This window comes from Salmo trutta, chromosome 12 (genome assembly GCF_901001165.1).
Source record: "Salmo trutta chromosome 12, fSalTru1.1, whole genome shotgun sequence".
Taxonomy (NCBI): Eukaryota; Metazoa; Chordata; class Actinopteri; order Salmoniformes; family Salmonidae; genus Salmo; species Salmo trutta.
Window position 1 is genome coordinate 67,660,247 of NC_042968.1, and position 16,281 is coordinate 67,676,527.

The 16,281-nt window shown below is 41.5% G+C and overlaps 2 protein-coding genes across 3 annotated transcripts in view; one reads left to right on the forward strand and one right to left on the reverse strand.

The window, feature by feature from the left end:
- Positions 1-2,097: 2,097 nt before the first annotated feature.
- Positions 2,098-13,801, reverse strand: LOC115204033 (succinyl-CoA:3-ketoacid coenzyme A transferase 1, mitochondrial). Of its 2 annotated transcripts, XR_003880294.1 has the most exons (18): positions 13,651-13,801; positions 11,723-11,849; positions 11,396-11,486; positions 11,110-11,245; positions 10,784-10,933; positions 10,496-10,602; positions 10,203-10,263; positions 9,969-10,076; positions 9,749-9,863; positions 6,270-6,364; positions 6,083-6,131; positions 5,863-5,935; positions 5,675-5,750; positions 5,491-5,580; positions 5,282-5,362; positions 5,078-5,179; positions 4,777-4,944; positions 2,098-2,524 (listed from the first exon to the last, which is right to left on the reverse strand). XR_003880294.1 is itself a non-coding variant. In XM_029769266.1 (17 exons), the coding sequence occupies exons 1-17, from the start codon at positions 13,747-13,749 to the stop codon at positions 4,909-4,911; spliced, it is 1,596 nt and encodes a 531-aa protein (XP_029625126.1). In that variant the 5' UTR covers positions 13,750-13,801; the 3' UTR covers positions 4,560-4,908. The 2 variants fall into 2 exon arrangements, 1 of the variants encoding a protein (XP_029625126.1); XM_029769266.1 differs by lacking the exon at positions 2,098-2,524 and having other exon boundaries at positions 4,560-4,944.
- Positions 13,802-15,818: 2,017 nt separating this feature from the next.
- The window catches only part of LOC115204032 (growth hormone receptor), a 28,949-nt gene continuing 28,486 nt past the window's right edge, over positions 15,819-16,281 (forward strand). The window contains exon 1 of the mRNA XM_029769265.1: positions 15,819-16,126. The gene's annotated coding sequence lies outside the window, so the exon portion shown is untranslated. The remainder of the gene's footprint in view (positions 16,127-16,281) is intronic.

The window sequence follows — 16,281 nt, forward strand, 5'->3', positions numbered from 1 at the left end:
TAATCGGCCGATTTGTTTTTAAAATGTTTCATTTATTTGTAATAATGACAATTACAACAATACTGAATGAACACTTATTTTAACTTAATATAATACATCAATAAAATCAATTTAGTCTCCAATAAATAATGAAACGTTCAATTTGGTTTAAATAATGCAAAAACAAAGTGTTGGAGAAGAAAGTAAAAGTGCAATATGTGCCATGTAAAAAAGCTAACGTTTAAGTTCCTTGCTCAGAACATGGGAACATATGAAAGCTGGTGGTTCCTTTTAACATGAGTCTTCAATATTCTCAGGTAAGATGTTTTAGGTTGTAGTTATTATAGGACTATTTCTCTCTATACGATTTGTATTTCATATACCTTTGACTATTGGATGTTCTTATAGGCACTTTAGTATTGCCAGTGTAACAGTATAGCTTCCGTCCCTCTCCTCGCTCCTACCTGGGCTCGAACCAGGAACACATCGACAACAGCCACCCTCGAAGCAGCGTTACCCATGTAGAGCAAGGGGAAACAACTACTCCAAGTCTCAGAGCGAGTGACGTTTGAAACGCTATTAGCGCGCACCCGCTAACTAGCTAGCCATTTCACATCGGTTACACCAGCCTAATCTTAGGAGTTGATAGGCTTGAAGTCATAAACAGCGCAATGCTTGAAGAATTGCGAAGAGCTGCTGGCAAAACGCACGAAGGTGCTGTTTGAATAAATGCTTACGAGCCTGCTGCCGCCTACCATCGCTCAGTCAGACTGCTCTATCAAATATCAAATCATAGACTTAATTATAACATAATAACACACAGATATACGAGCCTTTGGTCATTAATATGGTCGAATCCGGAAACTATCATTTTGAAAACGAAACATTTATTATTTCAGTGAAATACGGAATCGTTCCGTATTTTATCTAACGGGTGGCATCCCTAAGTCTAAATATTCCTGTTACATTGCACATCCTTCAATGTTATGTCATAATTATGTACAATTATGGCAAATTAATTACGGCCTTTGTTAGGAATAAATGGACTTCACACAGTCCGCAATGAGCCAGGCGGCCCAAACTGCTGTATATACCCTGAGTGCTTGCACGGAACGCTAGAGAAGTGACACAAATTCATGTTAGCAGGCAATATTAACTAAATATTTAGGTTTAAAATACTTGTGTATTGATTTTAAAGAAAGGCATTGATGGTTAGGTACATTGGTACAACGACAGTGCTTTTTTTTAGCAAATGCGCTTGTTAAATCATCACCCGTTTGTCGAAGTAGGCTGTGATTCGATGAGAAATTAACAGGCACCGCATCGATTATATGCAACGCAGGACACGTTAGATAAAATAGTTATATCATCAACCATGTGTAGTTAACTAGTGATTATGTTAAGATTGATCGTTTTTTATAAGATAAGTTTAATACTAGCTAGCAACTTACCTTGGCTTCTTGCTGCCCTCGCGTAACAGGTAGTCAGCCTGCCATGCAGGCTCCTCGTGGAGTGCAATGTAAGGCAGGTGGTTAGAGCGTTGGACTAGTAACCGGAAGGTTGCAAAAACGAATCCCCGAATCCCCCCTGAACGAGGCAGTTAACCCCCATTCCTAGGCCGTCATTGAAAATAAGAATGTGTTCTTAATCTGACTTGCCTAGTTAAATGAAGGTGTAAAAGAAATATATTTTTTTAACATTTAAATCGGCAAATTGGTGGCCAAAAATACAGATTACCGATTGTTATGAAAACTTGAAATCTGCCCTAATTAATCGACCATTCCGATTAATCGGTCGACCTCTAGTCCAGGCCACACCCCTTCTCTCTACACCTTTTCCCACATCTGTTGTCAATCCCAAATCACCACTCCTCAGCCTTTTTCTCACAACTCACCTTAAAACACCTTCTCCACTCCTGAACACAGCAAATTCTTTGATGGCATAGTTTCTTTCCTTCCTTTTTGTGTGTGAAACAATCAGTAAGTGCTTTGTTATATTAGAATGTTTATATGTAAGTGCTATTGCTAAATATATATTATTAGGCTTTCTGAAGGCTTCGGCACTTTCAAATTGTGTTAATCTGTTCATTTTTTTTACGTAAATGCAGGGAGTCAGGAAGCAAGTGCAGTTAGAGTTTAATGACTAAGAACATTGAACTATACAAAACTAGAATAGTGTCTAAGCACGGAAGAAAACAATATTTGCCTGGATGGAGATAACAATAGAGTGCTATATAAAGAGGAAGTAATCATGGAGGTGAAGTCCAGGTGTGCCTAATAAGGTGCAGATGTGCATAAGGATGGGTTGGCAGGACCGGCGGTTAGTAAACCGGCGATGTCGAGTGCCAAAGAGGGGGATCGGGAATGGACGTGACAGTCCCCCCGGCTCCAGCAGCAGAACAACGACGGATGAGAAACGTGCCGGTCCAGATGGAAATCTCGGATGATGTTGGGCTCAAGAATGTCGTCCACTGGAACCCAACACCGGACCATACCCCTCCCAGTCCAACAGGTACTGGAACCGACCCCCACGACATCTGGAGTTGCTATATAGAGGGGAAGTAATCAGGGAGATTAAGTCCAGGTGCTAGAAAATTCTAGCCCCTTTGGGTGCTGCCATAGTTACATTAGAAGTGCCAATCCAAGAAGGCTCAAGGTCATTGGCCACAGATAAAATTACATCAAATCACATATGTACAGTAGCTTTGCTTGGACTGATCATGTCAACATCCTACTTTCAAAATCTTAGCTATCAGTCATGAATCAAGTCGACTATCTACTGGCAAATCCTTTTTAATCCTTGTCATATGAAGAGAAATTAAAGCTAAAATGTATCAGTGCTCATCAGCCATTGGACAAACATTACACAAGTTGGAAATCGCAAATTCACTAGGCTGCAATCACTAGGCTGCTATTCAGTAGAGTGGCTGTATGGTCCCAAATCTGGGATTAAGGGGCTGTTAAAATGGTAAACATTTAACATTGGCCATGCTGTCAATGAAGCATTATTTGTGCCACACTCAAAACAATTTAACTCGGAACTGCGAGAACTTGACATCAGTGAGTTCGAGACTACTGGGAAGTTGGGAATAAACGAGCCCGGACTGGGAAAATACGTTTTGAATGGTCATCCAACTCGGAATTGTAAATCCAGCCTCTATCTAGAGCTATGACCTGAAGATTAATGACATCATGATTCGACCTTGTTTTTTCAGAGTTACCAGTTGTTTTGAAAGCACCATAAATCCAGAGAATGCCAGACTTTGATGACAATTTGCCCACGAAGGACCACTGCGCCACCTTCCTGTGAGCACAGCACAACCAGGTGAGTGCAAAAATGTATTGTATGCTGCTGTATAAATGATTACATTTACCAGGGAGATATGTATACTGTAGCTAAGAAAGTAATACAAAGTGTATGTTGTGTAGATGTTAGTAGCCAATGTCTCACCCTGATAATTTGGTCTATTTTCGCCTACTGTTCTGACTTGGTGGTGCACATGTAGTTTATAGCCTGATTTAGTGAAATGTAATCATCGAATATTGTAAGAGCTTTCATTGTCTGCTTATATGCCCCACTCCTCAATTTTGCAATTTGGTTGTGCATCAGCAGTTATACTCTTGTTACTGGCAGTCACTTAATTTTGATCTAAACTTGAAGTAATCATGTCCGACTGGGCACACAGGGCACGTGTCCAGGGGCCCTGACTTTCCCTATTGACTAACAAAATCATTCTCACTCAGATATTCTATTGACGTGGCATAAATCATGTCTAGAAAAAGCATAACATTTGTTATAAAATTGCAAAGTTTCTCTGCCCCATGGCAAAAAGGTGTAGAATTGCAGGAAATTCATTTTTAAAACGCATTATCCCCACTTTTAAGAGGGGGGGGCACTAAAACTAATGTTTTGCTGCAAGGGGGCAACCAAATATCGTTTGGAGCCCCCAAAAGGATAGTCGGCTCTGAGTTAATTACATATTTCCTTCCTGTTTATTCACCTGGCACTACTTGGTTCATGCACTTTTATGTTGATTTGCCCCTGACATGTATTTTCTCTCTTCCTCCTAGACCATCACACCCTACCTACTGGCCTTACAATCCAGGAGCAAATCCCCCCCCCCAGTTTGCCTTTTGCTGTGTGTGAAATTAAATGGCTAATTGAGACTGCAAATCTCGTCATTGCATTCTGACCAATGGTGGCAGCAACAATCCTGTACTTAACTTGGTCCACCCTAGTCTTTCGCTTTAGGTGGTGTCATTGTTTTTATGATGGTATTGTGTAACACTGCATGTAAAATCATGAAATTTAAGTGGTTTTGTTCAAACAGCACTGGGACTTTGTTTCTGAGTATGGAACAGGTTGCGTAACAATTGTTTTTCCTGGTTGAGCCTCTCTGCTCTGCACCATTAGTGCAAAGGTCACAATGCTGAATTTACCCAAGTTAGGAGAGACACATTGTATGAGTTTGACTACCCCAGTTACTCTCAAGTGTATCTACTGTATATCATGCAGACAATAAATACATCGCTGTGCCATCTGCTGCTGTATCATCCTATCCTGAACCAAAAAAAACAACATTTTAGCACTTGAGTTTCATAATTTTACAGAGTCACTCAAGAACACATTTATTCAACTAGAGTTAGTTATGCCATTTTAAAAGAGTAAAACAATCTGCCATGGATCATACCATATACAGTTTTGAATGACCAGTCATTGCATTGTAGGCCTAGACTTCAGCAAGCTGATTCTAAGTCACAGGCACGTTGTAGCCGACTGACTCTTAACTGTCAATACCTTCAAGTCCGCAGGTCTATTTATACCTCTCTCCTAGTGTTGCGTTGTGTACATGCATTTGTAGCACTATGGTCATGTGGAATGTTAAAAGAAGGCTTCTGTGCACTGCAGAAAGGTTTGGAGTCACTGGGTTCAGATCTGCTGCATTGGTTTTAGATTTGGGGACACCTATCAAGAAACACAAACAGTGATCAGAGGTGAGTCATTCATTATAATGGAAGCACAGAACATTCTGTGTTTATTTAATGAGTCAGTAGTTATCCCATGATTCATCTGTCGATGATGGGTTTGACAAACTCACAGCAAAGTCGGTGCCAGTGCACGCTCTGATGTCATCAGTAGTCAGCCCCTCCCAGATCTCTATGAGAGTGAGGCCGCTGGCCTCGTCAACATCAAAAACTGCCTGGGCGATTGGGGGGGGGGGAGTGTAAGCGACTGTGCATACAGGGAGAGGAGATTGACACTGCCTGCAGCTGACAAGCCTAACTTTATTTAAAAAGCTCACCTTTTCAGTGATGATCCTATCCACACACTGCTTCCCTGTCAGTGGGAGAGTACAATTCTCCAGGATTTTGTGTTTGTCCCCCTTAAGTTTGTAAGGAGAAAAGGTTTACTATAGGGTTAAGTATAGGGTACACTCCTATACTGTATTAGGTACAGTAGTAAGGTCTAAAACCATATGTATGAAGTACCAGAGGTAGTGTCATTGTGTACCTTAGCAGAATGCTCCATGGTCACCACCACTTTGGTTCCTGCACTTGCCACTAGGTCCATAGCCCCTCCCATTCCTTTCACCATCTTTCCCTTTGGAAGTCAATGAAGAGAGCATACACATGTTGAAACACATTATATACACGTATTCCTACGATCGGCCAGGGTGAAAGAGACATGATCGTACCGGGATCATCCAGTTGGCCAGGTCCCCATACTTAGACACCTGCATGGCCCCCAACATGGTCAGGTCAATGTGGCCACTGAAAGTAGAGAGGTGGTTCATGTTACCTTCAGCTACTCCAAAGGAAAAAGTGATACTAAGGTTAGCGGAGCTAAAGATCGGGGAGTACAGTAGGTGGTTTGAGCACTCACCCCCTGATCATAGCAAATGATTCATCACTGGAGAAAAACGCGGCTCCAGGAACCACAGTTACAACCTCTTTACCTAAATAACACAAACAGAGACTGGGTAGGAGGGTAAAGGTCAGGAAAGATGTTCCAAGAAGGCTTTGATTTGAGGATAGCATGTCCAACCAAAGACCTTCTACAACTTTGTAGGTGTAGTGTTGACGTATGGGCTTGCTGTACGCACCTGCATTGATAAGGTCTGGGTCTACCTCACTTTCGGTGGGATAAGGACCCTTTTTATAATGCATAGACAAAACGACACAATGACACAGACACACACACACACAGGGATATGTCAAAGAGAGGGTGCCTGCTTTCCTGAATGCACTTTCTATTTGTATCTGTAAATCTAACAGTTTAGTATGGCTCACCAGGCCCAGAAGTCCATTCTCACTCTGTAGGTGCACAGTGATGTCAGAGCTGATGAAGTTGCTGGCCAGCATGGGGATCCCAATACCAAGGTTTGCTGAAGAGGCTGTAGTCAAGGGACCTATTAATAACCAATCACATCCACCACGTCTGCATATTGTATATACCTAGGGCTGTTTGGTGACCGTATTACCGCCACACCGGCAGTCATGAGTCATGAAAGCAGTCAAATTCCACGTTTAGTCATGGTAATTAGGCTTCTCCAAGCTCTGATGCTGCTGATGGTCATTAGTAGCCTACCAAACTTGATAACTGCCTGGTACTCAGCACTCTATTGTCCCTCTAATCACTCTGACATCAATGCAAATGTATTGAAAATCTAATCAAACACTTCATGATTAGCCAACATTTCTATAGGCTATGCAATTGCATGAGAAAACAGAGTGATGGCCTCTCAGCTTTCTATAGGCTAGGCCTTCTATATTTATTTCTCAACTTTCCTTATATTAAGCACATTGTTTATCTTTACAACAGGAGTATAGGCTACCTGGCTGGCATGAAAATGAACCACGGGAAAAGTGTCCTAAATTCGCTGTTTAAGTTCATAGATTACATTTATTTCCCCCCCCACCTCTGTTTCGAGACAGGTGCATGATAATGGTCCACAAATCTCACACATATTATTTAGTATATGTAAAGATTCAAATCAAGAATAGTCTGGTGGGTGACAATATTAGCCTATCACTTGTGAATTATATATTTTCACTTGTGAATGATGCCCAGCATAAGGCAAGAAACAATGCTTTTTAATTTTAAGCACATTTAATCTGCTTACAAGTGGTGTCATACATAAGGACCGCGTGAGTTTCAAGTTTGGGGAAGAATTGACCTTAAAAAATGCACTTTTAGTATAATAAAAGCATTATATGCGTAATCGCATTTGCGGAAACCTCTCACTCAACATCAACAAAACTAAGGAGATGATCAGCGGGAGCACCCCCCAATCCACATCGATGGGACTGCAGTGGAGAAGGTGGAAAGCGTACACATCACTGACAAACTGAAAAGGTCCACCCACACAGACAGTGTGGTGAAGAAGGCGCAACAGCGCCTCTGGGTGAAGGCGCAATAGCGCCTCTTCAACGTCAGGAGGCTAAAGAAATGTGGCTTAACACCTAAAACCCTCACAAACTTTTACAGATGCACAATTGAGAGTATCCTGTCGGGCTGTATCAGCACCTGGTAAGGCAACTGCACCGCCCACAACTGCAAAGCTCTCCAGCTGGTGGTGCGGTCTGCCCAATGCATTACCAGGGGCAAACTTCCCGCCCTCCAGGACACCTACAGCACCCGATGCCATAGGAAGGCCAAAAAGATCATCAAGGACATCAACCACCCGAGCCACTGCCTGCTCACCCCACTATCACCAGAAGGCGAGGTCAGTACAGGTGCATCAAAGCTGGGACCGAGAGACTGAAAGACAGCTTCTATCTCAAGGCCATCAGACTGTTAAACAGCCATCACTAGCACATCAGAGGCGGCTGCCTGTAGACATAGATATTAGGAATCACTGGCCACTTTTAGAATTGGATCACTAGCCACTTTAATGTTTCCGTATCTAGCATTACTCAGCTTATATGTATAAACTGCACTCCACATTATTCTACGGTATCTTAGTCACTTAAAAAAAAAAATACATATTGCATCACCCACTTCATATGTATATACTGTATTGTATTCTATACTACACCACAGACTGTTAAACAGCCATCTCCAGCACATCAGAGGCTGCTGCCTATAAACATAGATTAGGAATCACTGGCCACTTTAAGGAAATGAAACACTAGCAACTTTAATGTCTCCGTATCTTGCATTACTCATCTCATATGTATAAACTGTACTCTGTACAATTCTACGGTATCTTAGTCACTTTAATTGTGTGTAAATATTGCATCTCCTCAATATTGCATCTCCTGTGTATATACAGGTTTCTATACTATGCCACTGTATCTTAGTCTAATGCCCCTCTGACATATGTATATATGCTTAATCCATTCCTTACTTAGATTTACGTGTATTTTGGGTATATGTTGTGAAACTGTTAGATATTACTGCACAGTCGGAGCTAAAAGTACAAGCATTTCACTACACCCGCAATAACATCTGCTAAACACGTGTATGTGACCAATACATTTTATTTTGATAATGGTGTTTTCCCGCTAATGGAACATTCGTGCATATAGCCTACTGCCGTGTGCGCATTGCTGTGCTTATAATGTGAAGAAATACCGTAATAGTTTATCAACATTTTCTGCCACATGTTCTGATCTGTTGGGTCCACCACATTGTATAAAAAAAAAAACGTTTTTGATGCTAGTGGTTGAATTCATTTTGGATCTATCGCATTTTACTGTTCCAGACTATGTTTGGAATATTTATTTCTCACACAGAATAGGTCAACTTTTGTACTATGGGGGATAGTCGATTGACATAGGCTAGTGCTTTTGCTGTTAGTTAGGCCTTTCTCATTTTGTTGTCTGACGAAAAGTAAATGTGGACAGTTATTCCAATATGAATCTCAGAATTGGATAAGGACGCGCACAGTTGCGTCCCCGATGTGTCTGTCTTCACTTGTAGCCTGTATGAAAGACCCGATCACGTGATGGAGAGCCATGTGAGTGAGAGGTGCTTCGGAGCGTGCAGCACTCAGGGAGAAGGGCACAACGGCCACTGGCCACAAAAGGCATGGATTTTTTTAGGATGCATTATGGCCACAAAGGGGATGCCGCCGCGAAATTCAAGGCATCGTCAAATTGTGAATGAGAGACTGAAATGTGAACAGCCTGCGCAAAAAAACTGAGCAGAGGTCATGAGCTCATGTCTTTCAAAATTAAGCATATAGAGTACCTATTTCTTTGTTTACCGCTCAACACAGAATAGCCGCATGTGCACACTCCCTGGAAATCGTTTGGAGAAGATATCCTTTCAATTTAATTCAGCTATGTTCAATTGTATTCTTCATACTATAAAATAATGCCATGGAATTCTAAGCAAATCTTGTCTGCCTAATGAACTAGTGTAGCCCACTGCAATTTGGCATAGCCAGATCAGGATCTAACATAAGGACAACTCAGAGTATACTATTCTGTTCTTCTGAAATAGACTACATTTTCTTCATATCATGTTTCTTTAGAACTATCTAAAATAAATAATGGATTTATTGTGAAGGTGTAGGCTATATTACATGGATTTATTAGACTTTTTCCAAATGTAGATGTTCCAAAGGTCTGCATCAGTGGCTTGTAGGCTGTGTGCAAGCCAGGAGATGCTACATGTGTTTGTTAATTGAGACCGGACAGTTATTTGCTTGACAATCACCGGCTGAGGAAATTTTGTGACCGCCATAGCCCTATATATACCTCACATGTATCAATATCAATCCACACTGTTCCCTCTGGCCCTGATCCTGTGTAAAGGATACCATACATCCCATCCTGGAACTCCAGTGCTGCCCTCCTGATGATCCTCTCTCGGAGCAGGTCTGCCTTCCTCTTGGGTTTGGGTGTCTCCATAGAATCTTTCTGGACCGTTCTCTTCTGCACAGTGAACAGAGATTATTGCCATTCAATAGCACAGAGAAAACAACTGATCGCACATTACCTGCCACCAACAGACTGACAGACACAGACAATCAGGCTTACCTCTATCCTCTTCTCATAGACTGCCCCCTTCACAATCCTGTCAACATAGATGCTGGGGACATGGATATCTTCAGGAGCAAAGGTCCCCACATCTACAATCTCTTCTACCTAAGACAGCAGTAACCGAAGACCCAGTTAGGGTTTAAAAGTCTAGGGTAAGGTTCAGTAAACTCTTAGGTCACACATGATAGTTGAAGAAACTGTTAATTGAAACTGGTTCATTGACATGCTAACCTCCACTACGGTGACTTTAGCTGCTTTACACATGGGCTGGTTGAAGTTCCGTGCTGTTTTTCTATAGAAAGACATAGACAGTATCATGAACTGTTTATTGTATGCTGATATGCTAAGTAGAGTCAGAGCATTACCTATATAATCATTCACAGTGACAGTCGTTGTCCGTTGTAATTGATTTTGAATGTTAGCACTAGCAGTGGCGCAACATCATGCTAGAAAATGCTGACCTCTTGTGGAGTTTGAATAAAACACGTTCTTATGATTGTTGACGAAAAATCAGCCAACCCCACCTGAACACAATGTTACCGGCTCGATCAGCTTTCCAGGCCTTGATCAGAGCAAAGTCCCCTGTGATGGCTCTCTCCATGACATAGTGGATGCCATTGAACTCCCTCACCTGTGGGATAATGACATCACATGTGTCAGGGTCAGGAGTAAAAGCTGAGCTGACCCCATAGTGTCCGCCTCTATCTCTGTAATATTACCGGGTCTTTCTTGGAAAAAAAACATGTCAAGTCAGTGACACTATTCTGGGTAAATAAAGGTTCAATATGAATATCTCTGTGCGTTTTGCATACCTCTCTCTTCTTGCTAGCGATGGCCACACTGCCGTCTGTGTTGTATTTGATGGGTGAGCCTCCCTCCTGGATCAGTGTGCCATACCCAGTGGGCGTGAAGAAGGCAGGGACCCCAGCACCGCCGGCACGTACCCTCTCTGCCAGGGTACCCTTCAGTAGATGTATGGTATAAGAAAATCATAACACGATCTAACACATAGACTATAACAAGATACAAACATGTTATAACAAACTTGTTATAGCGAGCATGACAGGCAAATCCATTTTTCATTACAAACCAGATGGAGAAATTACTTTAGAGTGACACACAGTCATTAGAGTCTAACCTGAGGCGTTAGCTCCACCTCCAGTTCCCCTGAAAGGTACTGCCTCTCAAACTCTGCATTCTCCCCAACGTAGGAGGAAATCATTCGCTTGATCTGCTTGGTCCTCAGCAGCAGACCAAGACCAAAATGATCCACGCTGCACACACACAGATTTATCCACAGATTTATCCACACTAGAATAACACAAATACATTTCTATCATGCTTAGATACATACAACACATGCACAAAAACAACTATACTCAAAGGCACTCGCACACACACTCATTTTGTAGTAGCCTAATTACCCAGCGTTGTTGCTGACTGCTGTGATACCTTTCACTCCAGTCTTCAATAAACTCCCAATCAGATTCTCGGGTATTCCACATAAACCAAACCCTGGAAAACATTCAGAAGAATACATTAAACTCTGAATTATCCTATACATTACCCAAACTAATGTACAAGCGCAAACATGGAACGTTAATGATTAGCGCTTAGACAAATATGACAGATTGTTTTCCCAGAAGCAGAAGATATGCATGAGGTTTGAAACGCAAAACGTTTGAACTTGACATTTGACTAAAGCATAACTATGTGATGAAAAAGGCCTGAGAGCAGGTACAGTATGCTACCTCCCACCAGTAGAGTGGAGCCATCTGGGATGTCTTTCACTGCCTCTGTGGGGTCGGTAAAGAAACGGGCATCCCTGGGGCAGGAGGTGGAGAAATAACAGCCACACACCCGAGGGTGAGGAACACACTGAAATAACCACATGACAATTTGGACAAGGACATCACAGTAAACCTGGATTTTACCAGTGAATCAATAGAGTTAGTTAAATCCCCCCCCCCCCCCCCATTAAGAATGATGGAGGCCACTGTGTTCTTGTGGACCTTCAATGCTGCATAAATGTTTTGGTACCCTTCTGTGCCTTGACACAATCCTGTCTCTGAGCTCTACGGACAATTCCTTCGACCTCATGGCTTGGTTTTTGCACTGACATGCACTGTCAGCTGTGGGACCTTATATAGACAGGTGTGTGCCTTTCCAATTGTATTTTTTTATTTAATATTTAACCTTTATTTAACTAGAAAAGTCAGTTAATAACACATTCTTATTTACAATGAAGGCCTACCAAAAGGCAAAAGGCCTCCTGCGGGGACTGGGGCCTGGGATTAAAAATTTAAAATAAATACAATATAAATATAGGACAAAACACACATCACAACGAGACAACACAACACTACATGAAGAGAGAACTAAGACAACAACATAGCAAGGCAGCAACACATGATGACACAGCATGGTAGCAACACAACATAACAACATGGTAGCAACACAACATGGTAGCAGCACAAAACATGGTAAAAACATTATTGGACACAGACAACAGCACAAAGGGCAATAAGGTAGAGACAATACATCACACAAAGCAGCCACAACTGTCAGTAAGAGTGTCAATGATTGTCACGTCCTGACCAGTAAAGGGGGTTATTTGTTATTGTAGTTTGGTCAGGGCATGGCAGGGGGTGTTTGTTTTATGTGTTTTGGTTTATATTCTATGTTAGTATATTTCTATGTTTGTTCTAGTGTGTCTATTTCTATGTTCAAGTTTCTTGGGTTGACCTTCAATTGGAGGCAGCTGTTCCTAGTTGCCTCTAATTGGTCCTATTTAGTAGGGGTGTTTTTCCATGGGTTTTGTGGGTAGTTGTTTCCTGTTTTGTGTATGTTGCACCTGACAGGACTGTTTTTCGTCATTTGTTTCGTATAAGTGTTTTTGTTTTCTTCAATAAAAGAAGATGAGCATACATATACCCCCTGCGTTTTGGTCCACTCACTACGACGCTTATGACAATGATTGAGCCTTTGAACGTAGAGATTGAGATAACTGTCCAGTTTGAGTGTTTGTTGCAGCTCGTTCCAGTCGCTAGCTGGAAAAAAATCAAATCATGTCCAATCAATTGAATTTACCACAGGTGGACTCCAATCATGTTGTAGAAAGATCTCAAGGATGATCAATGGAAACAGGATGCACCTGAGCTCAATTTCAAGTCTCATACAATAGCAAAGGGTTTGAATACTTATGTAAATAAGTATTCAGACCCTTTGCTGTTTCAGACCCTTTGCTATTTCTGTTTTTTTATATTTAATAAATGTGCAACAATTTCTAAAAACCTGTTTTCACTTTGTCATTATGGGGTATTGTGTGTAGATTGATGAGGGGGAAACAAATATTTTATCAATTTTAGAATAAGGCTGTAAGGTAACAAAATGTGGAAAAGGGGAAGGGGTCTGAAAACTTTCCATATGCACTGTATGTACTTCAGAGAGAAGAATAAAACACTCAAGGTTTAGAACAGCTACCCTTGTGAGGTTCCTAACAGTTCCATACCATTAAACACTATCAATAGTCACAATTTAGCACACACTCGTTACATTGTATATGGAGCAATACAATACTAGCTTGATATACTGGATTAATAAACAACATATTACCTAATGTTCAGGTTTATTATACACAACACAATTTGTTGTGGTAAAATTATAAAGTTGTTCATACCTTGCCATACTGCATAGACAGAATTCCTTTTTGTCTTCTCACTGAAGATATATTTCTATGAAATTGCTCTGATTTTGACAGAATTCTGAAGGACGCCATTTTCGGAATCTGTCTGTCAGTCTTTCAGAAAACTGAGTGGTGGAGGTTTGCAGTACAGGTCATTCCCCCTGGGCCCAGTCAACAATCAGGCCAGGAGGGGTGGGGGCATCCCTGGAGTGACAGAGAAATTGACCAATTAAAAGTGATACTGCTTATTAGTACCATATTGACCTAAATATTTAAATGTAGGCTTTCAAAGCACCTCGGTGAAAGGGCAAGTCCCTGTTTCCCCCACATTCAAGTGAAAACCTAAAAAGGCATGAGACCAGGTAGCATAATCACAGGATCAACATGGAAGACCACATCTTGAGAAGTATTTCAAGCTTTCAATTCCAAACTTTGTTAGAGAGAGAGAGAAAGACTGTCTATTTATGAGAGCATGTGCATGGAGGTTAGGTAGTCTCACTTGACAGACTTCAGAGAATGAGTTGAGTCAGGCTCACATGCCAAACACTCTCTCTATAGAGCCAGCGAGATAATGACGCTGAACAGTGGGGCAGATTTGTGAAGGAATACATCTTCAGACCATATCTTTTAGATAATAGAACCTCTCCTAGGGCTGAGTGGCATGAGAGGAGAATGTATTCCATCTACTGTAATTTGAGTAGCCTAGACATAGATTTACCACAGCTGCTATGATTTGTTTTGTGAAGGGAAAAAAGTCAAAACCATATGTTACTTTCAATAACATGGAATACATTTCAAGTTGTATGAACAAAATACACATGGTATACACTTCCTGCTAAATGTTTGTCTTGCAGTTGTGAGTGCACTTCTGTGTGCAGGCTATGCCCACTCTAGTAGGTGACACTGGGGGTTCAAAAATATGGACTCATCCCTTCCTTATAACCTAACGTTGAATAGGTGAAAGTGAGTATTCCTCTTCATTGAACTCTTCAATCCATACTGCGAGGAAAGAATACATGGAAATGGGGTCCTAAATCAATGGATGGGTCTTACATGCCCCATAGCCACCACATGTGCGTCTGTGAGAGTGGACATGAAGAGGTCAAGCTACTCACAGATGAAAAAGAAAAACAACTTGCACAATCTCGAAAGGCGGTTCCGTTAAATAATTGAGGACAATTGTCACCGGGTGTAAATTATGACAAAGGTTTCTATTCACGACTGAACTGTAGGGTATGTAATTTGTGTGCGTAAAATGCGTAAACAACTTCTCCGAAATTATTTGTGGTCTTGCCTGTTATGTTAAATATTTACCAGCACGTGGCGCTTTCACCATGCCACAGAGTGGTAGATTCGATTATGCTGATCCGCGGGGCACCAGTTTATGGACCGGATTAATGCAGGATCTTGTAGGGGGCCGTAGTCAGAAAAAAATACAGCTAAAGTAAAAATATATTTTTTTTTACTGCAACCACAGGAGCCTGCTCACAATGTTCAAAATACACCAGAGAGCATATTTTTTCCCACAGATTATCAATAGCTTCTAAAAAAAAAAACAGCTGTGGTATAACACAAGCAGATACTGTATTCCTACAGTCGGCAGGGCCACAATTTGGGCAGCATGTGGGCCAAATATAGAACAGTTTGTTGTGGCCATAGACATATAATCCATAGAAGGGTTTTGTAACCTCTTTACCTGGCAATTTGACTGTTAAACTAACAGGTACACTAGCAATGGCTGCCATTGATATACATATATTTATATGGTTGTCAGTTTGCCTTTTGAAAATTTCTTAATCTGGTCCTGGGCTCGTGATTTGAACCGGAAAACATGGTGAGGGAGGCACCCCCTTCTCCAATCGAACACTAGCCTATTCTGCACAACTCGGTTGTGTTGTCAACAAGGCAGCATGGTGCATCGTCCAGAAACATACGTCTCTGTTTGAATTTTAAAACTAGTTTTCATTGGGGGATGTTTTTATCAAAAGCATTCACTTTTGCATGTGAAAACACAGAATCCTACTCATTACTGCACGTGATTAATTAGGCCTATGTCACTTATGTTTTAGGCCCACATCCCTTTTGTTTTTAACCGATTTCGCCGTATGCTTTGAACTGGACACCCGACTCACGAACGAATGCAATTTACTTTCACCCGGTGCCTCATACGCTTACCCGGCCAGATTAATCGAATCCCCTTAATGGCAGCAGTAACGCAGATCGCGCAGCCACAGATTGACAGAATTGAATAAAGGGGAAGAGTGTACGAGATAGAGAAAGCTATGCGTCTTGCTACAATATGTCATTTTTTGAATATGGTAACGTTTAAATGTTGAGTTTGGGGATTTTTTCTACCAAGGCGTGACCGTTTTTATTGGTGGTCTAGCAGATTGCAGTCCGTGGCTGAGACGAGTGTTCCGCTTGATCAAGTCTTGAAGAAACCAGCAGCGATTTACAACTTGCTTATACGGTGAGTAGACACCGGCCTCCCAATTGCTCATTGCTAACTGGGCTAGTACAGGGATTTCTCAACCATATCTGCCATAGAACTACACAGCTGATTCAAATAACCAACTCATCTTCAAGCTTTGATCATTTGAATCAGCTGTGTAGTTACAGGGCAAA

Coding starts and splice junctions, on each gene's coding strand:
- LOC115204033 (XM_029769266.1), bottom strand. CDS start 13,749: ATGGCGTCCTTCAGAATTCTGTCAAAATCAGAGCAATTTCATAGAAAT. Junction 11,246..11,395: donor GCAGTCAGCAACAACGCTGG/GTAATTAGGCTA, acceptor GTGTGTGTGCAG/CGTGGATCATTTTGGTCTTG. Junction 6,132..6,269: donor AGAATGGACTTCTGGGCCTG/GTGAGCCATACT, acceptor CATTATAAAAAG/GGTCCTTATCCCACCGAAAG.